This window comes from Saimiri boliviensis, chromosome 2 (assembly GCF_048565385.1).
Source record: "Saimiri boliviensis isolate mSaiBol1 chromosome 2, mSaiBol1.pri, whole genome shotgun sequence".
Taxonomy (NCBI): domain Eukaryota; kingdom Metazoa; phylum Chordata; class Mammalia; order Primates; family Cebidae; genus Saimiri; species Saimiri boliviensis.
The window spans coordinates 221,226,904-221,247,960 of record NC_133450.1 but is presented as its reverse complement, the minus strand read 5'-3'; the positions used below and the strand labels follow the sequence as shown (position 1 = coordinate 221,247,960).

At 47.4% G+C, this 21,057-nt stretch overlaps 1 protein-coding gene across 11 annotated transcripts in view; it reads right to left on the bottom strand.

Annotated features, from left to right (window-relative positions):
• Positions 1–21,057, bottom strand: part of ODF2 (outer dense fiber of sperm tails 2) — a 48,133-nt gene continuing 27,076 nt past the window's right edge. For 5 of the 11 annotated variants that reach the window (XM_074395399.1, XM_074395404.1, XM_074395402.1 and 2 more), the window contains 13 exons: positions 19,964–20,035; positions 18,438–18,509; positions 17,159–17,275; positions 16,330–16,515; positions 15,742–15,851; positions 13,545–13,680; positions 9,252–9,362; positions 8,984–9,088; positions 6,826–6,984; positions 5,343–5,443; positions 2,673–2,835; positions 2,107–2,232; positions 1–892 (listed from right to left, as the gene is read on the bottom strand). In XM_074395399.1, the coding sequence (XP_074251500.1) occupies positions 704–892; positions 2,107–2,232; positions 2,673–2,835; positions 5,343–5,443; positions 6,826–6,984; positions 8,984–9,088; positions 9,252–9,362; positions 13,545–13,680; positions 15,742–15,851; positions 16,330–16,515; positions 17,159–17,275; positions 18,438–18,509; positions 19,964–20,035 (1,647 nt within the window). In that variant the 3' untranslated portion in view covers positions 1–703. Of the gene's footprint in view, positions 893–2,106; positions 2,233–2,672; positions 2,836–5,342; positions 5,444–6,825; positions 6,985–8,983; positions 9,089–9,251; positions 9,363–13,544; positions 13,681–15,741; positions 15,852–16,329; positions 16,516–17,158; positions 17,276–18,437; positions 18,510–19,963; positions 20,036–21,057 lie in introns of those variants that run through there. The other 6 variants (XM_074395400.1, XM_039474640.2, XM_003940571.4 and 3 more) reach the window with 2 other exon arrangements.

Sequence of the window (21,057 nt, the reverse complement as noted above, 5' to 3'; positions counted from 1 at the left end):
TAACTGATTATAAAACCTTTTTGTAAAATCACACAAATATTTCAAGAATAAATGCATTCCGGAGATACAAACCAGGCAAAGAGAAAGAAAAATCAATGAGATTGGCATTACACTTGTAAAAGGCCAAATGGACACAAGCCCTCAAGGTTCTATTGTGAAGTGCTTGCGGGCAAGTAGCCTCAAAGAAACTCGGGAGTGACAGGTTTGCACTGAGCTCGGGAAGGGAGCCTTGGGAAAACACCACACTTGTGAAATCAGAAAAAAACAGCAAGTGATGGTGCTCACAGCCCAGGAGCAGCTCCTGCTGGTTTAGGTCAGAGAAAACCTGAGAGAGATTCCTACAACAACGAGGGCTATAAGGGGAGTGGTGGAAAAAATCCAGTGGAAATATTTTCTTGGGAAAGGAAGGAGCAAAGTCATGGGAAGTTAAAATCTGGTACCCTAATATAGTAGTAAATTTAAGGTCTGTCGAGGAAATTTTAAAACTTCCATGAGGTTGACTGTATCAGGGAGGAGAAAACCAAGTGCTTCCTGCTTCACCTTCTGCTGCTTTCGGGACTTTTCTAGAGCTAGTAGCTAAGGACAAGACCCTGAACACATTTTATCACTGGGAGAGGAAAACCACCAGGCTTCCCAGCTATGGCTTGGCAACTCCTGAGTTCCCACAGCTTCTGTCAGGGCTCCAGGCCCTCGATAGGCGGCCTCAGACAGGAGGAGATCGGGAGCGGATGGGAGAGCTGGTCAGGTAGGTGGTGTAGGGACCATCCCCAAACACGTTAGCATATGATGATTTGAGGAACTGGACGTAGTTCTGCATGCTGCGGTTGGTGCTCTCCGACTGCTCCAGGCGATCTTTCAGGTCTTGCAGCCGGCTCTGGTAGCGGCGGTCCGCCTACGAGGAGAAACAGGGCCTGCTGTGAAATGTCCAGAATAGAACAGAAATCCATAGAGACAGAGGGACTTTCTTAGGAGTTGCTAGGGGGTTGGGGGAGGTGAGTGCAGAGTGACTTCTAATGGGTATGGAGTTTCTTTCTGAAAATATTCTAAGGCCAGGCACAGTGGCTCATGCCTGTAATCCCAGCACTTTGGGAGGCCAGGATGGAATGATCACTTGAGCCTAAGAGTTTAAGACCAGCATGAACAACATAGTGAGACTCTGTCTCTACAAAAAATAAAAAAAATTAGCTGCGTGTCATGGTGTGCACCTGTAGTCCTAGCTACTCAGCAGGCTGGGGCTAGAGGCTTGCTTGAGCCCAGGAGTTTGAAGCTGAAGTAAGCTATGATAGCACCACTGCACTCTAGCCTGTGTGATACAGTGAAACTCTTTAAAAAAAAAAAAAGAATTGGCCGGGCGCGGTGGCTCAAGCCTGTAATCCCAGCACTTTGGGAGGTCGAGGCGGGTGGATCACGAGGTCAAGAGATCGAGACCATCCTGGTCAACATAGTGAAACCCCGTCTCTACTAAAAACAAAAAATTAGCTGGGCATGGTGGCGCGTGCCTGTAATCCCAGCTACTCAGGAGGCTGAGGCAGGAGAATTGCCTGAGCCCAGGAGGCGGAGGTTGCGATGAGCCGAGATCGTGCCATTGCACTCCAGCCTGGGTAACGAGCGAAACTCCATCTCAAAAAAAAAAACAAAAACAAAAAAAAAAAAAAAAAGAGTCTGGGTGCAGTGGCTCAAGCAATCCCAGCACTTTGGGAGGCCAAGGTGGGCAGATCATTTGAGATCAGGAGTTCAAGACCAGCCTTGCCAACATGGTGAAACCCCATCTCTACTAAAAATACACAGAAAAAAGTAGGCGGGCATAGTGACACATACTTGAAATCTCACCTACTTGGGAGGCTGAGGGGGGAGAGGGGAGGTGTGGAGATCATTTGACTCTAGGAGGCAGAGGTTTCAGTGAGTCAAGATCGCACCAGATACAGGGAGACTCTATCTCTAAATAAATAGATATCTATCCAGAATATCCTTAAGGAATAGGAAAATGACTGGAGAAAAATAAAACCATGTCATAGTCACAAAAACAGTAACAACAAAACACCACAGGCCTCACAGAAGTTAGGACTGCTGCCCACTGTCCTAGCCCAGCCCACCAGCCTGACTTACATCATCACGGCTCCGCCGCAGCTGGCTCAGTTCAGTTTTGGTTCTGCTCAGCTGGGTCTCAAGGTCCAGGATTTTGTTCTGGGCTGCTCGCTCCTTGGAGAGTGCGTGCTCCTTGGTTTGTTCCACCTGAACATTCAAAGGCCCCGAGGTGAGGCTGGTTTACCAGACATGGGGAACATTTGGCGAAGAGAAGGCTGGGTCCCTCCCACTATCTGGTCTCGTAGACAGCACTTGCATGTCAGTGTGGGCTGTGTTCTCTAGAACTTCGGAGCAGGAACTAAATACAGGGACTATGCCTGAATCCAGCTTTGCCTGCCCTTTTCTCAGTGCTCCAGGAATCACCACCTAAGATGTGGTAAGCCTGTGTGAGGCTCCAGAAGGTAGTGAGTAAATGAGCAATCATCAGTATCAAGTGCTGAGCCTTCTACAATGAAAATGTGATCCTTACAAGTAATTCATGAAGCAGCTACTACTATGTGCCCATTTTTCAGATGGAGAAAAAGGCTGAGAGGTTCAGTGATTTGCCCAAGGTCACAAAGCTAGTCACTAATGAAATCAAGACTGACCTGCCTCCTTGCATCTTCAATGGCGCTCTCCAACTGCCTTGCTAGGGTCCCACATTCCCGTGTTTTCTCCTCCAGCCGCAGCTGGGACTGGTGGATTGCCTCCTCCCTCTTGGCAATCACCTGTAGGAACTCGATATTCTGGGCACTGGTCGCCTCCAGTTTCCTAGGTGAAAGCACTCAGTCAGATCCTGGGCATACCCCAACCTACGTTCCACCCCGTCAGGGGGCTGCCAGCCTCTCCTGAACTGGGGATCTCATCATGCCAAGAATCTCCAAGGAGCCACAGGAATAAGCCAAAGAAATCTGCAGATCAGCAAGGCGGCCAGAGAGCTGTGCAGCTGGAGGGACTGGTTAGAGAAGAAAGTGAAGTGGGGGAACACAAGCAGAGACAGACCGTAGGCTGTGTTAAGTGTGGATAGCATCACATGGAACACAGCAATTTGCAGCTCAGAAAAATGGTACCATTATCCCCACGTTAGAGATGCAGAAACTGAGCCTCAGAGGGGAATTCATTGGCCTGAAGTCAGCACAGCTAGCAAGTCTGTTACCAAAACCCAAGCCCTCAGCTTCTACTGTTCACTGCTGCCTCCTGCAGCAAAGGGACTTCAGCTACACCACTCAACATCTTACATGACCAGCCACAGGGCAGCTGCGGCCATCCTGATATACACACACTGTCCTCAATGCACTTCCAGGATGCCTTCCAATTTAAGGAGCTCTGCAGGGCCTTCAGGATCTAGCTGCATTTCCGAGACCAGCAGGGCAGAGCAGAGGTGGAGCCTCCAGGCCCACTTGGTTGTGTCCCTGCAAGTGCACTGGCCATCTGGGGCACTTAGGGCCTCCTAAACCTCAGGCACCTTCACCTCTGAAACTAAGGCTGGGACCAGGGCTGGAGTACTCTTGCCCACCTCTTACATCTGCTCATACAAGCTCTCAAGGAAGACAGTCACGAGTCTAAGTCACCCTTTGCCTGGTACCAACAGTGTGATGCTGAGAAAGTCACTTAACTCTTCCCCAAGCTCAGTTTCCTCATATTTAAAACTGGGACAATACCAGCTAACTAATAGCATATGCTAAACTATACTGAGTGCTTCTCTATGCCAGGTAATGTGCTAGGACCTTTACCAGAATTATATCATTGAAGACTCACACCACCACCATAAAAAGATTATTAGCCAGGTGTGATGGCTCCTGCCTATAATCCCAGCACTCTAGGAGGCCTAGGTGGGTGGATCACTTGAGCCTGGGAGTTCAAAACCAGCCTGGGCAACACAATGAAACCCCATCTCTACAAAAAATACAAACATTAGCCAGGCATGGTGGCATGTGCCCATGGTCCCAATACCTGGGAGGCTGCAGCAGAAGAATCACTTGAGCCCAGGAGGTCAAGCTTGCAGTGAGCTGAGATCGCACCACTGCCCTCCAGCCTGGGTGACAGGGCGAGACAATTGATGGATAGATCGATAGATTGATCGATAATTAACTCTACCTTGATCCTTTCCTCAAAAGGAAGAAACTGAGATTCAAAGGAATTAAATGGGCCGGGCGCGGTGGCTCAAGCCTGTAATCCCAGCACTTTGGGAGGCCAAGGCAGGTGGATCACGAGGTCGAGAGATCAAGACCATCCTGGTCAACATGGTGAAACCCCGTCTCTACTCAAAATACAAAAAATTAGCTGGGCATGGTGGCGCGTGCCTGTAATCCCAGCTACTCAGGAGGCTGAGGCAGAAGAATTGCCTGAACCCAGGAGGCGGAGGTTGCGGTGAGCCGAGATCGCGCCATTGCACTCCAGCCTGGGTAACAAGAGCGAAACTCCGTCTCAAAAAAAAAAAAAAAAAAACACAAAGGAATTAAATGATTTGCTCAAGTTCACAATGGAGGTTAAGTGGCAGAGCTGGGCCCCAAGGCCAGATCTTCTGATTTTGAAAGCTGTACCGTTTACCTCTGCCTCCAACAATCCATACATAACAGAGAAGAAGGCCGGGCGCGGTGGCTCAAGCCTGTAATCCCAGCACTTTGGGAGGCCGAGGCGGGTGGATCACAAGGTCAAGAGATCGAGACCATCCTGGTCAACATGGTGAAACCCCGTCTCTACTAAAAATACAAAAAAAGTAGCTGGGCATGGTGGCATATGCCTGTAATCCAAGCTACTCAGGAGGCTGAGGCAGAATTGCCTGAACCCAGGAGGCGGAGGTTGCGGTGAGCCGAGATCGCGCCATTGCACTCCAGCCTGGGTAACAAGAGCGAAACTCCGTTTCAAAAAAAAAAAGAGGAGGGTCATATCAGAAAGGTCTTGGGAAGGGTGACTGGCAAAAAAGGGCAGAAAAGAGGGGGGGAAGGGCCTCCACCAGAGTGTACTGGCTGCTCCATTCAAACTGGGCCCTGCTGGCATGCTTGGACCAGGCATGCCTTTTTGGACAGGTGGTGTCTACAGGTGGGCTGATCCAGATGACGCTGTCACGGAATGTCTACCCAGGCTGAGAGGCCCCCTTGCTTTCTCCCACAATGCTTACCACTGAAATGGAAGCAGCTTTTCCTCTGAGCTCTGCCTAGTACCTTCCAGGGCCTTGAGTCCCTCAAACACTTCCGCACACTAAGCAAAAAGCAGCTAAGTGGCTGAAAGTCTCAGGTCCTAGGAAGAGGACAGAGATGGGACCAAGTGCCTCTAACCTCTCCAGTTCATCCACCTTCAGACTCAGCTGTTTATTTTCCTTCTGGGAAGCCTGATGTTTCTCTCTCGCCATCTCCAGCTTGTCCCCCTGATGTTCGATCTAAAATGACAGGAACACAGACTGGTTTACAAAGGAATTTCAAGCTAGAGCCCTCCCCTTTCCCTATGACCTGTTGTCCACACCCAGGAAAGGGGCACAGTGCCCTCAGCAGGCGTCCAAGTCTCAGTGCACAACCTAGAGGAGAGAGGACAGCAGGGACAGGTTAGGCCCAACTCCAAAGACAACAGGCTCTCCCACATTGGAAAAAACCAGGTTTGATGCTGAAGTAGGACAAAGATGCTTTCTTCATCAGGGGAGGTCACTCGGGCCCAGCTGGGATCCAGGACAGACATGAGAAGGCAGAAACAGATGGCAGGGCTAACTGGCCCATACAAACCAACCACAGAACTTTACCTGTTATGTTGCTGGTACTATTGATCTCACCCTCCTCTTAACTGGGGAACAAGTGCAGGCAAGACAACAGGAAATGTCAATCCTTTTGAGTCAGCAAGTTTGAGAATTTATCCAGAGGACTCCTTTACGCAGAAGCCTCAGCTATCAGGGCTCAAAGGTCCTGAGAATGCTCAGGTTCAAAGCAGAAGGCAGGCAATGTAAGAGTACTGAGAACGTGGGCTTAGGAACCAGACAGAGCTGGTTACTAAGTACTGCTTACTAAGTTCCTGCTTACTAAGTATTAGCTCTGTGGTAGGGAATTACTTCTCCATTCTATGCCCTGGACTGCTTTCCGTAAAGTGGAGAAAATGATACATATACCTCACAAAGTCCCTGATGGAATTAAATGAGAGAATGCAGGAGCACAGAAGAGGTGCTCAAAAAATGGTAGCTCCTTTTATAATTATCACAAGTACACAGGTCAAGAGTGGGGAAGGAGCCTTGTCCAAGGTCACACTGCAAATGAGTGGTATGTAATTTCTTGGACATTAGAGGCAGTAGGCATGGTTCCAGTAACTCAGAGACAGACTGTTTCTGGGAGAAAGGGACTGCTTCCTTCTTTCAGTAAAGAATCTCAGGTATTGTATCTAAGAGTCAGGAAAAGCAGCTAAAGCAAGAGAAAGATAGAAAATAAATTCTATGGCTCGGTGTCTGCTGGCACCTCCCAGCTGTGGGTGTGAAGCTGAGGAGAGCAGCGGAGCATGCAGGCAGAGGCAGGCAGAAGCAGTGGTCTTGGGTGAGGGTAAACAGCATGAGGGCCCAGCGACTCCACGCAAGTGACGGCTCCTATAACTACAATCACTTTGTGCAAACACATGGCATTTGGCACACCAGACTTTTATTTCACAGCACTGATGATAGCTCACTCCTTTTAAAAAGCGGCAGCCAAGAAAAAGGAAGTAGTCCTCCCATGAGGGGCGTGCAGCTCATCTTGGTATGCGGGCCCCTGCTCGGGTCAGTTCATGGGACCCTTTCTGCCAGTCCCTTACCCGGCTGCGCAGGTCTGATATGATGGCTGTGAGGTCGATGTTCTTCCGTTCATAGCCCTGCAGTTGGTCTTGGCACTCAGCCAGCTTCGCCTCCGTGATCTTCAGGATGTCAGGGAGCTGCTGCAGGTCAGCCAGCTGGGACTGGAACTGCCTTCGTGCCTGGAGTGGGAAGGAAACACCCACAGTTGGGAAAGACCTGGCTGCTGGTGGGGCCAGGCAGAGTCCTTTAGAGTTAGGGGAAGGATACCCACAGTCCCCGGAGGAGGATCCTGAAAAATCCACAGTACAAGTGTGGTCTACACTCCCTGCTGTCCACTGGGCAAGTGGCTTGCCATTCAGTTATCCAGTAACAATGGCAACCACACAGTATACACCAAGACCCAGGCATTGTTCCAGGGGCTCTCTGCACAGCTGCTCATTTAATTCAGACAACAACCTGTAAAACAGGTGATGCTGTCCCAATAGAAGGATACTAAGGATCAAGGGAGCTAACTCATTTGCCCAAGGGCATTCAGCTAAAAACTGGTAAACTCAAGATTAAAGTCTAGTCTAACTCCAGGCCAGGTTCGGTGGCTCATGTCTGTAATCTCAGCACTATGGAAAGCCAAGGCGGGTGGATCATTTGAGGTCAGGAGTTAGACACCACCTTGACCAACATGGTGAATCCCCGTCTCTACTAAAAATACAAAAATTAGCGGGGAGTGGTGGTGCATGCCTGTAGTCCCAGCTACTTGGAATGCTGAGGCAGGAGAATCACTTGAACCCAGGAGTTGGAGGTTGGAGTGAGCTGAGATCACACCGCTGCACTCCAGCTTGGGTAACAGAGCAAGACTCAATCTCAAAAACAATAAATAAAAAAGGTCTATTCTAACTCCAAAGCCCCTAGGAAAGCAGTCACAATGCTACAGGTCAGAGAGAAAGGTGAGAAATAACTAGTCTTAGTCCATCCCTGTACTTAAGACAGAGACTGGGGACCAGAGAGGGGCTTGACTTGCTCAAGGTTGGCTGAGCCTGGACTCAACCCATCTCCAAGGTAACCATTAAGATAATGCCCCTGCTCTAATCAGCCAAGCCATCTGTAGAAGAATAAGGCTCTTTGGGAAGAGGATGGAAAACATATTTTCTGGTTGGTATAAAATAAAGACATCATATAGAATGAAATAAACATGCCGATGAAGACCTGGCATACTTGGCTGCGAGCAGGAGGTTTTTTTTTTTTTTTTTTGAGACTAAGTCTCACTGTTGCCAGGCTGGAATGCAGTGGCACCATCTTGGCTCACTGCAACCTCTGCCTCCCAGGTTCAAGCGATTCTCCTGCCTCAGCCTCCCGAGTAACTGGGACTATAAGCACACACCACCACGCCAGGCTAATTTTTGTATTTTTAGTAGAGATGGGGTTTCACCATGTTAGCCACAATGGTCTCGATCTCTTGACCTCATGATCCGCCCACTTCAGCCTTCCAAAGTGCTGGGATTACAGGCATGAGCCACTGTGCCCAGCCTTTTTTTTTTTTTTTTTTTTTGGAGACAGAGTCTTGCTCTGTTGCCAGGTTGGAGGGCAGTAGCACGATCTTGGCTCACTGCAACCTCTGTTCTGGATTCAAGTGATTCTCCTGAATCAGCCTCCCAAGTAGCTGGGACTACAGGCGCATGCCACCACGCCCAGCTACTTTTGTATTTTTGGTAAAGACAGGGTTTCACCATGTTGACCAGATGGTCTCCAACTCTTGATCTCATGATCTACCTGTCTTGGCCTTCCAAAGTGCTGGGACTACAGGCATGAGCCACTGTGCTCCGCCGCAAGAGGGTTTTTTGTTTTTGTTGTTGTTTTAGGGAAATTGAAAAGGAGATAGAAGAAAACCAAGAGAAAAAAAAAAAAAAACAAAAAAAAAAAACAGTAGCATGAGAGAGAGAAGAGAGGAGGCAAGAAAGAGACAAAGGAGAGAGAGGCACAAGGTGGGGTGGATGAGCCCATCAATGAGAAAATTAGTTCATCCTTTTAAAACCATCAGATCTTAAAAAGAATAAAATGAAGAAAATTAGCTCATCTTTGTTGCCCTAATTAGGTAGGGTCAAAGGCAAACAAGGGGAACAGACTCACAGTCAGAGTTAGATACGGAATTGGGTAGGGGAAGAAAGCAAGGAAGGGGAGCAGTACCGCCTCAATCTCTTTGTTCATCTCATCTTTAAGGATCTTGTTCTCTTTGTCACAGCGTTCTAGCTGGGCAGCTACTTCATCAGCCTCCAATCTGGTCTTCATCACCTAGGGAACAACAACAGATGGTTCATCTTAGGCAGAGCCACATTTTGGAGAAATCCATCTTCCATACTCAACCTTTCCTGGGAGCGGCCTGGTAGGGAGCCCCCAGCCTGATGGGGGCAGGGTGAGCACTGCTCAGAAGGGCCAGGGCCCCAGTGAGGCCTACCTGACTCTTATAGTTGTCAATCATCCCCTCGTAGTTCTTCACTGAGGCCTTCAGCTGCTGGACCTCAAGGTGTGACTGGTTGAGCTTGTCCTCCATTGGGGCAAAGCTGGCCTGGAAGGGATGGCTCATGAGTAACCCACAGGAAGGTTCTGGATCAGGTGGCACTCCTACCCTCAACTCTCTCCAAGGAACCAGCAAAGGAAAGGCCCTTTATTGGGTTTCACCATGTTGGTCAGGCTGGTCTTGAACTCCCAACCTCAGGTGATCCGCCTGCCTTGGCCTCCAAAGTGTTTGGATTACAGGCGTTAGCCACTACGCCTGGCCAGGAAAGGCCCTTTACCTACACAGCACTTTCCCTAAGTAGCACCAAGGAGCAGTTAAGATTCCTAATGTTACCACCTCAAGTGAATAGAGATGCAAATAAATGACTTCTGTTTTTTCTTATTCCAAAAGCAATATATAATCGTTAAAGAAAATGTAGATAAAACCAAGACACACTAATCCTAATGCTTAATGACTTGGGATATAGCTATAGATCTATAGCTGCATAACTTTTTCATTTCTATCAACAAGAATGAGACTATACTATACTTATTGCTACGTAACATACTTTTTCTCCACCATGGGATCTGCCAGGTTATATGTAACATACTTTTGATTTTTATTTATTTATTAATTTTTGAGACAGAATCTCGCTGTGTTGCCCAGGCTAGAGTGCAATGGCATGATCTCGGATCAATGCAACCTCTGCCTCCCAGATTCAAGCTATTCTCCTGTCTCAGCCTCCTGAGTAGCTGGGATTACAGGCACACACCACTATATCCAGCTAATTTTTTTCTATTTTTGGTAGAGACGGGGTTTTACTTTCTTGGCCAGGCTGATCTCAAACTCCTGATCTCAAATAAGACACCTGCCTCACACCTGGCCATAACATACTTTTTAAATTAACAATATGTCATGGGCCAGGCACGGTGGCTCATACCTATAATCCTAGCACTTTGGGAGGCCGAGGCAGGTGGATCACGAGGTCAGGAATTCAAGACCAGCCTGGCCAATATGGTGAAACCCCTTCTCCACCAAAAATACAAAAATTAGCTGGATGTGGTGGCACACACCTGTAGCCCCAGCTACTTGGGAAGCTGAGGCAGAAGAATGGCTTGAAACTGGGAGGCAGAGGCTGCAGTGAGACGAGATTGGGCCACTGCACTCCAGCCTGGGTGACAGAGTGAGACTCCGTCTCAAAAACAAACAAACAAAACAAAACAATGTGTTGTGAGCTTCTCAAGTCAATAAATATCCTCTCAACTTATAATAGAGGTGAGAATTTTAAAAAATAAATGTCTTCTTATAAACCAAATACTCATCTTAGATGGGATAATATAAATCATGGTTTATCAAATGAATAAAAAATAAGTAGTAGTCACTTATAATATAAAGCTTAGAAAACTGACCTAAATAGATGTCCATAAATATGGTTAAAACAGAAACGCAAGTGACAGAATAATGGATGGATGAATAGATGTGTATGTGCTTGATATGTTAGTACTGGTGGAAAAATCTAGAAAAATGTATGTTCATGGCTAGCAGAGATCTTCACTTCTATATCACATTTATGTAATGTTTTGAACTTTTACTATGAGCATATTTAACTTTTATAATTATATTAAGAAAGGCTGGGCACAGTGGCTCACACCAGTAATCCCAGCACTTTGGGAGCCCAAGGCAGATATATCACCTGAGGTCAAGAATTTGAGACCAGCAGGGCTAACATAGGAAAACCCCATCTCTACTAAAAATACAAAAAATTAGCTGGACGTGTAGTAGATGCCTATAATCCCAGCTACCTGGGAGGCTGAGGCCGGAGAATCACTTGATCCTGGGAGGTGGAGGTTGCAGTGAGCTCAGATAGCGCCACTGCACTCCAGCCTGGGCAACAGAGTAAGATTCTGTCTCAAAAAAAAAATATATATATATACCAGGAAAATATACAAACATTTTGAACGGCCACACTGTAATACACTATACAGATGCACCAAACTATAATCCCCTAAATAAATAATTGTTGGCTTAAAATTTTTTTGTAGAGATGGCATCTTGCTGGCCTCAAGTAGTCCTCCTGTGTTGGTCTCCCAAAGCACTGGGATTACAGGTGCAAGCCACCATGCCTGACCTCCTCAATAATTGTTAACACTTAGATGTTACTTTTATCTGAAAATTGCAGTAAACAAATGAAATACTACTACACTCCCACCAGAGTGGCTAACATAAAGTAGACACACAATACCAAGTGTTGCCAAGGAGACAAGGAGCAACTGTTATCCTTTTACTTACCACTGACAGGTGTATAGATTTGTTCAACTACTTTACTATTCAGTAACATCTACCAGTAACTACTATTCAGTAGCATCTACTAGTAACTACTTTACTATCCAGTAACATACTTTACTATTCAGTGACATCTATCAAATATAGACTTATGCACATCCTGTGATGACCCGGCAATTCTACTTCAAGGTATATAAACAATAAAGATGCACCAAATGTGTACACCTAAAGACATACAAAGATGTTCACAGCAACACTATGGAAACCCAATGTCCACTGACAGTAGAATGGAGGAACATACTGTTGTGCATTCACGTAACACATACCCTAGAGTGCTGAGGATGAAAAAAAAAACTGTTACAAACAACAGGGTTGACTCAACAAACTTGTAGAGTAGAAGCCAGGCCCAGGGGTATTCAAACTACTCAAATCTCTATAGTTAAAAGCAGGCAAACTAATCTATGGTGACAGAAGACAGGCTAGCAGTTACCTTTACAGGAGTATTAGTAACAACAAAGGTCACTAGGGTGCAGGCAACGTTCAGTCAGAATGATAGATGGACAAAGTATATTCACTTTATAAAATTTCTAGGATCTGTGTACTTTTCCATATGCTATTTTCCCTTAAAAGCAATCTTAACAACAAAAAAACAAAATCAGTGAAAAAAATGAAGCTGGATATTACTGCCCAGATCAACAAAAAAGCAAAATCAAACTTGTCTCTGAAATGTCAACCTCTGTTCAGGTGCCTCTCACCCCTGGCAGGCTGGAAGAGGGTATGGCAAGGTTATGAGCTAGGGCTCCAGAGTCAGACTCGGGTTCAAATCCCAACTCCGATACCTCCTAGGGCAAAATCTTGGCAAGAAACTTGACCTCTCTCTCAGCCTGTTTCCTTATTCTCATTTCCTTCTTTCCTTTTTTTTTTTTTTTTTTTTTTTTTTGAGATGAAGTCTCACTCTGTTGCCCAGGCTGGAGTGCAGGGGCGTGATCTCGGCTCACTACAACCTCCGACTCCTGGGCTCAAGTAATTCTGCCTCAACCTCCTGAGTAGCTGGGATTACAAACACGACACCACGCCTAGTTAACGTTTTTGTATTGTTAGTAGAGACAGGGTTTTGCTGTCTTGGCCAGGCTGGTCTTGAACTCCTGATCTCAGGTAATCTGCCTGCCTGAGCCTCTCAAAGTGCTGCAATTACAGGCGTGAGCCACCACATCCGGTCCCTTATTCTCTTTTCAAATGGGGATATTCATCACACTACTGGGAGGCTGGTCAGTTTAAGCGAGAATTAATGCCTGTGAAGGGGTCCAGCAGGCCCCCAGGAGAGCCAATGAGGTGGCACTGAAGGAAGCCAACGTTAACCTCAAAGTGAGTCTAAATCATGTGTGCAGGCTGAGTGTGTCATGTTAAGCATTTCACATGCATTACCACATGCTCACAAGGACCTCATTTCCTCTTCCTAAGGAAGAGGCATGGAATGTTTCACTCAGGTCCTATAGCCAGGAAGAGGCAGAGTGAGGAACTGAATCCAAGCTTTTCTTTTTTTTTGACACAGAATCTCTGTTGTCCAGGTTGGAGTGCAATGGCGCAATCTCAGCTTACTGCATTCTCTACTGGGTGATTCTCCCAACTCAGCCTCCTGAATAGCTAGGACTACAGGTGTGTGCCACTACACCCGGCTGCTTTTTGTATGTTTTATAGAGACAGGATTTTGCCATGTTGCCCAGGCTGGTCTTGTACTCCTAGACTCGAGTGATCCACCTGCCTTGGCCTTCCAAAGTGCTGGGATTACAGGCCTGAGCCACTGCACTGTCCACCGACAGTAGAACGGAGGACTATACTGTGGTGCAGTGTCTAGGCTTTTCTATCTCCCTCTTAGTCAAGATGCCCCCAGGCCCACTTAAGACAGGACCCGGTCATCAGCTCGCTGGACTCCACCCAGCTGCCTGGTCCCCAGCTCTCACTGCAAACCTTCAGCCTCTCATTCTCCAGCTTGAATGCAGAATACTCAGCAGTCTGACGGTGTAGTCTCTCCACCAGGCTATCCCGGTCTTCCCGCATCTTCTCCTCCAAGGTTTGTTGTTGGTTTACAAGATCTGTTACCCGGCTGGAAGGTCACAAAGTGAAAGCACACAGAGAGAATCAATTACACAGGTTCTAAAGAGCCCGGGTCTTCGTGTGGTGTGGGATCAAGTGTTCTCACCACTAGACATACTGCCTGCCTGCTCCCCAATCTCCACATTGAGAAGTAACTGTGCTGCCCTGCCTCGGCATTGGTGCTGTCCCAAGCCTGACCCACCTCGGAATGACGTCCTTTAAGATGTGTCTCCCATACCACTCCCTCTAACAAACCATCTACAATTCAACAGTAAGCAATGACTTATTAGGAGAAGTGTGGGCTGCGTATGGTGGCTCATGCCTATAATCCCAGTGCTTTGAGAGGCCAAGGCGGGAGGATTGCTTGAGCCTAGGAGTTGAAGGTTGCAGTGAGCTATGCTTGTGCCATTGGACTACAGCCTCAGTAAAAGAGCGAGACATTATCTCCATTAAAAAAAAAAAGAGAGAGAGAGGGATGTGGACCCATCTTGATCCTCTCATAAGGCCAAGATAGTCTTTGAAGGCAAGGACCAGGGATGTGATCCCCTTCCCAACTCCCTATGACACCTCCCTGAATCTCTCTGCCTATCAGATCTTGGTGTTAGGACAGACTCTTCTGGAATCCCTTTCTGGACTCCCAGGCTGGTGGTCAGGGTTTATTACCCAGGCATTCCTCTCCACCAGGGCTCTGAGCACTCTGGGCTTTTGTCCCCCCAGCAGGGGAATGGTGCCATGATTGGCTCATTCATGTATGAACACCCACCTAGCACAGGCAGGAATGGCAATGAGTATGGTCTAGGAAAAGGTACAAGTAGAGAGAAAGAAACCAACTTAGGAGCCAGCTGCTCACCCCACCAAACCCTTCTGTTCCCTCCTGCTCTCTCAGTCACTCAGCAAGACTATCAGTCAAACAGTAAAGACTAGCTTCAAGAGGAGCCCTGGGGCTCACAGGTGCTTACTCTTCTATCTTGACCACAGACCCATCATAAAATCTTTGCACAATATGTGCTCTCAGTATTGACCAATTACAGTCCACCACTGAACAATAACTAGACCCATGCAAACACATCAGTTTGCTGGCAACTCCAATTTACCTGGTAAGCTCCTACTCATCCTTAAAAACCCAGTTCAGACTTCAAGACATCTTGTGCTCGACCCCTCACTTGTACAATGTATGCTTCTGTCTTAATTATCTATGTTCTCCTACTAGACAGAAAACTCCCTAAGGACAGCACCTGGCATAGAGCCTGGCACATAGCAGGTTCTCAGAATATGTCTGCTAAGTTGAGTTGAATATAGTAAAAGAGACTTTCCTGACCTGGGAGATTACATGAGCTCCCCCATGACCTATCCTTAGTCCAGGGAGTCGATGCCTCTTGTAGCCCTATCTCCTCTACAGAGTAGAAGGCAGGAAATGCATGTGTCTTCTTACTGCTGTAACCCTGATGGCCAGCACACAGCAGCTTGGTAGCTGGTAGATGCTCAACACATGATTTTCCAATTAATGAAGAAACAAATGAGAATAATGGAATGGTCACTGCTCACTTCACCAGTGGCCAGAAAGGTGTCAGCTCAGTCACTTGCAACTTGGGGCCCCCTTTGCCCCCTACTCACATGCCATACCACTGACCTACTGACTGGCAGGCACTGGCAAACAGCTGCTGTCCCTGGGCAGACAACAGAGAGAAAACACTTGGGTCACCATCTGCCCCATTCCCTAAGAACAAGAATGAGGACACCAGGGTGCCCCATTTCCCATACTGTGTAGATTGGGGACAGACTCAGGCCCAGGTGCTAAAGTCAGACCCATGCCTCTGTGACCAGAGAGGCCCAGCCCCTACCCAGTGCCTGATAGTAGGGTAGGACCCCAGGACTAGGGCCAGAGCCTGCACCCCAGCTCCAATCAGAAAGCCCAACTCAGGGCTGCCCACATCACACCCCAGTTGCAGCCCCCAGCCCAGAGAGTACACACAAGCAGCCACATGGCCTTCCCTGAGCCACCAGGCTCCTCCCACCTGCACCCGCAAGACCCTCAACAGCCCCACATTCCCTCCCCTTCTCTAAGACATACTCATTCAGGACAATAATTTCCAGCTCGAGGTCTCCCTTGTCTTTTACGACTTGGTTGTAGCGGCTCCTCCAGGACTCCAGAGTGGATAAAGCTTCAGCAACATAAAGATCCTAGGAACACGAGACAACAGGGCCTGTCAGCCTAGTGTCAGTGCGAGGCTGCCGGGAGCTGGAAGTGGTTTCATCCTAGGTTGTCTCTCACCCTAGTAACCTAAACCTCACTCTGCAATTCACCTATCTAGAGGGCACTGGGAGTGACAGTGGGAGCCCGGCTAGTAGTGCTCCCAGATTTCTGGCAATCAAATGCATTCTGTTTGCAAATCCTTTCTTAATCATCATTCTCACCCACAAAGCTGATGTGGCTGAACTCTCCTACAAAGCCTCCAATCATCTCTAGACACCCACCCATCCAGCTTTTACCCATTTGATCCCCTTAACTCCCTCTCCCTCCTCCCCAGCCATCCATCCTTTCCACCACTACCGTCCCTCATCCACCTAACCCTCCACTATCCATCTGGGCGACCACCCCTATACCATCACCCAGCCCTCCTCAGGGCAAGTGAGGAGCTGGGCACCCAGGGCCTGTGACCTTGTCGGCGAGTTGCACGTGCAGCTGCTCGGCATACTCCTCGCTCTTCTCGGCTCGCTCCTTCTGGGCTCGGATGGCCTTCTTCAAGCTCTCTTTGTCTCGGTCTCCCTTCTGCTTCAACTCCTTCAGTTGCTCCATGATGGCCTCCACTTCTGCCTTGTGCTGATTCCCACTGCGCTCCAGATTCTGGAAAGGGGAAGGGGTGAGACAGAGAGGGAAAGAGAGACAAGAAGGCCATGGGAAGGCAAAGCAGAGGATGAAGGAGAAAGGGAGGAAAAGGCAAGAGCAAAGAGGGAACGCGGAAGAGAAAAAACAGGTGTTCAGCTGTGTGAGCCTCCCCTAACTTGGACCACAGACACTGTCCCTCCCAGCTCTCCACGACACTTCCCTGGACCTGTCAGCCCACGGGGTCTTGATATTAGGTCAGAACTGCTCTGGAATCCTTCCCTGAACTCCCAATCTTGTGGTCAGAGAAAGTTCCTTGGTCACTCAGCAGACCTATGACTTCAGAGGACCCCTGGGCTACAAAGAGATCATCCCTTTCCCTTGGGTAGTTAGGAGAATTGAGGGCTAAGGGATTAAGTGATAGGCCTGGGGGCATGACACACAGCTCCAACACGTCTGGGAAGGATGCCCAATACCTTCTGGGTCTCTGTCCACTGCTCTTGCCACTGTCCTAGAGTGTCTCTGAGGCCTGAGTATTTTGTCATCAGCTGCCTCAGAAACCTTTGGAGGCATACATCCTGAGTGTGATACCTGGGCCAGGCCACTATCATCAAATTGAAAGGCCCCTGCCTCCTCTTTCCCCACTTGTGGGGCCACTAGGTACCTTGATCTGCATGCACAGGCGACTGTTCTCAGCCTCTTTGGACCGAAGCTGTGCCTGCAAATGCCCACGCATGGACTCCATGGATTTAGAGAGCTCAGAGGCTGTCTTTGCTTGAGCCTGCAGAGAGACAGAGAAAGTGCCGAAGGCACAATTTTTTTTTTTTTTGAGACGGAGTCTCACTCTGTCTCCCAGACTGGGGTACAGTGGCACAATCTCAGCTCACTGCTACCTCCACCTCCTGGGCTCCAGCGATTCTCCTGCCTCAGCTCCTGAGTAGCTGGGGTTATAGGTGTGTGCCATCACACCCAGCTAGATTTTTGTATTTTTAGTAGAAACAGGGCTTCACCATGTTAGGCAAGCTGGTCTTGATCTTCTGACCTCAAGTGATCTCCCCACCTTGGCCTCCCAAAGTGCTGGAATTATAGGCGTGAGCCACCACCACGCCTGGCTGACAATTTTTTTTTTTTTTTTTTTTGAGACGGAGTTTTCGCTCTTGTTACCCAGGCTGGAGTGCAATGGCGCGATCTCGGCTCACCGCAACCTCCGCCTCCTGGGTTCAGGCAATTCTCCTGCCTCAGCCTCCTGAGTAGCTGGGATTACAGGCACGTGCCACCATGCCCAGCTAAATTTTTGTATTTTTAGTAGAGACGGGGTTTCACCATGTTGACCAGGATGGTCTCGATCTCTCAACCTCGTGATCCACCCGCCTCGGCCTCCCAAAGTGCTGGGATTACAGGCTTGAGCCACCACGCCCGGCGACAATTTTTTTTTTTAAAAGAGATGGGGTTTCACCTGTTGGTCAGGCTGATCTTGAACTCTTGACCTCTGGTGATCCACCCACCTCAGCCTCCGAAAGTGCTGGGATTACAAGTGTGAGCCATGTGCCCAGCCATTTTTTTTTTTTTTTTTGAGATAGGGTATCACTCTATTGCTGAGGCTGGAGTGCAGTGGCGTGAACACAACTCACTACAGCCTCAGTCTCCTGGGCTCAAGCAGTCCTCTCATCTCAGCATCCAGAGTAGCTGGAACTACAGGTGCGTGCCACCACACCTGGCTGATTTTCAAATTTTTATTTTGTAGAGATGAGGTCTCCGTGTGTTGCCAAGGCTAGTCTCAAACTCTTGGCCTCAATTAATCCTCCTGCCTTGGCCTCCCGAAGTGCTAGAACTACAGGCATGAACCACTGCAGCCAGCCCAGAGGCAGGATTTGAACCCAGCTCTCTGCATATCCATTATGCTCTATTGTCTCATAACAATGCACAGCTGCTGGGGACAATACCTTCTCACATTGTATTTCCTGAAGGAGCTCTTCCACCTCCTTGTCCTTGTCTTGCAGCAGCAACAGAAGACGCTGGGAGAGAACACAGACTGTCAGGTGCCCCCTGGGAAAGGCAAAGAGGCCCGGCCCAGGGAGGAGAGAGACTTGTGAGTGCCTGGCCACTGGGGCCCAATGTCCTAAATACAATGACGCATGTCAGAGATCCTGGTAGTAAGCACCTAACATATGCATTAAAAAAATTTTTTTAAACAATGAACATATATTTATTTTGCAATTTAAGAACAGTACTGTTAACTGTAGAAAACATACCAAAAACAATCCTCCAAAGAAACCCCGTAATCCCCATGCTGAGATAACCACCGCTAATGCACATTAAAAGTCACATGCTCACCACAATAGGAAGGTTAAAAAGTCATATGCCTAGTTTGTTCCATAACCTAAAATCTCATGTTTACCACAATGTGATTAAATCTTTTGTATCTTTTGAAAGAGCGGCTTGATGTTTCAAATTACTGATGTATCATAATTTTTTTTTTTTTTTGGAGACAAAGTCTTGCTCTGTCACCAGGCTGGAGTGCAGTGGTGGCAATCTTGGCTCACTGCAACCTCCAACTCCCAATTCAAGTGATTCTTCTGCCTCAGCCTCCTAAGTAGCTGGAATTACAGGCACGTACCACCACACCCAGCTAATTTTTGTATTTTTAGTAGAGACGAGGTTTCACCATGTTGGCCAGGATGGTCTCCATCTCCTGACCTTGTGATCCTCCTGCCTCAGCCTCCCAAAGTGCTGGGATTACAGGCATGAGCCACCATGCCCGGCCTGATGTATCATAATTTAACAAGGGCTCCTGAGCTGGGAATAGGTTTAGGCATTATCGCCAAGCTTGCTGCTTGTCTACTCCTTCTTCGACTAAGCGTCAGAGACCACAGTCCCCACCTTGGGAAAATGGGCCTCCATCTCCCTCCCCTCTCTTGGAGACTTACAAAAGCATTAATACAGCAGAGGCTCCAAAAAGTCTTGGAAGAAGCTGTTGAACTTTATGTTTGGGCCAGCCTATAGTTTCCCAAATTTAATTGGCTATGGAACCTCCCCTTTGGTTTCTTGTACCCATTAACATCTTGAGGAACTTAGGGATCCATGAATACACTCTGGAACATGGTGTTTTAGGAGAGATTCCTAGAATTAGGATTACTGAGTCCAAAGGTGCGTACTTTTTGATAGCTTTGAATCCACGATACAAATAAGAAAATCCAGTTTTAACAGACACAGATGATTTACAAATCCAACATTATCATTACCCTCCCTCATGTTGGTGTCCAGCTTTGTGGCCCAAGGTCGAAAGTAACTAACTAGACAAGCCTATCAGAACAGGCAGGACAGGGAGACATCAGGCCATTTTACATATCATGAAACTAAGACCCAGAGAAATGCTCCAGCTCTCCTGCCTTGATCCAAGCACTACACTTTGTAGCGGATCTGTCTTGCCACTTGTACCCACTACAGTAGATGGGGGAGCCTTAGTTACCGCTTTCTCAGAGTCGGCCTCCGCCAGCCGTTTCAGTAGTGCTCCTTGTTGCTCCATTAGTCTTTCAGAATCCTTCAAAGAAAGGAAAGGAAAAGGTCAAGTCATTAAGCAATAAACACAGCTATCTACATTTTATTGATTCTTTACCTTTTCCAAAAAATCGTATTTTTTTTTCTTTAAGAGTCTTGCTCTGTTGCCCAGGCTAGAATGCAGTGGTGTGATCATGGCTCACTGCAGCCCGGACCTTATGGCCTCAAGCCATCCTCCCGTCTCAGCCTCCCAACTAGCTGGAACCACAAGCATGTAACACCATGCCCGACTTTTAAAATATGATTATTATTTGTAGAGTTGGGGGGTCTCCCCGTTTGCCCAGGCTGGTCTTCCTGTCTTCCTGGGTTGAAACCATCTGCCCGCCTTGGCCTCCCAAAGTGCTGGGATTACAGGTGTGAGCCACCACACCTGGCCCAGAAAACTGTATTTCTAATTTGAAAAGTAACAGGTGAATATATTCTCACTATGAAATAATGACTGCTAATAAAGCTACAGTTCCTCCTGTACCTACCTCCAAACCCTACCTGACTGCTATTAGTTTGAGGGGTGTCCTTCCCACTCTTTTTCTCTGCATTTACAGAAAAATACTGTATTTCTCTGTATGGAAAATACTATACAGAATTCAATACTGTATTGAAATAAATAACGCTTCTCTATACTGAAACAGTATTTTGCTGCATCAAGAGAAATATTGTTTTTCTCTGGGGGAAGGAAAATAATATATTTTATTTATGTGTTACTTCATTTTTAAACACAGCTTTATCGAGATATAAATTTGAACACTATTTAAAATGTACAGCATGGTGACTATAATTAATGATGTATTATATATTTGAAATCTTCTAGGAAATCTTAAGTATTCTCACCACACACATAACAAAAAGGCAACCATGTGACGTGATGGATGTGTTAATTAGCTTGATTGAAGTGGTCACTTTACAATGTATATGAGTATCACATCATCACGATGAACATCTTAAAATATATACTACTTATGTTTGTCAAACATACCCTAATAAAGCTAGAAGAAAAAATAAAGTGTA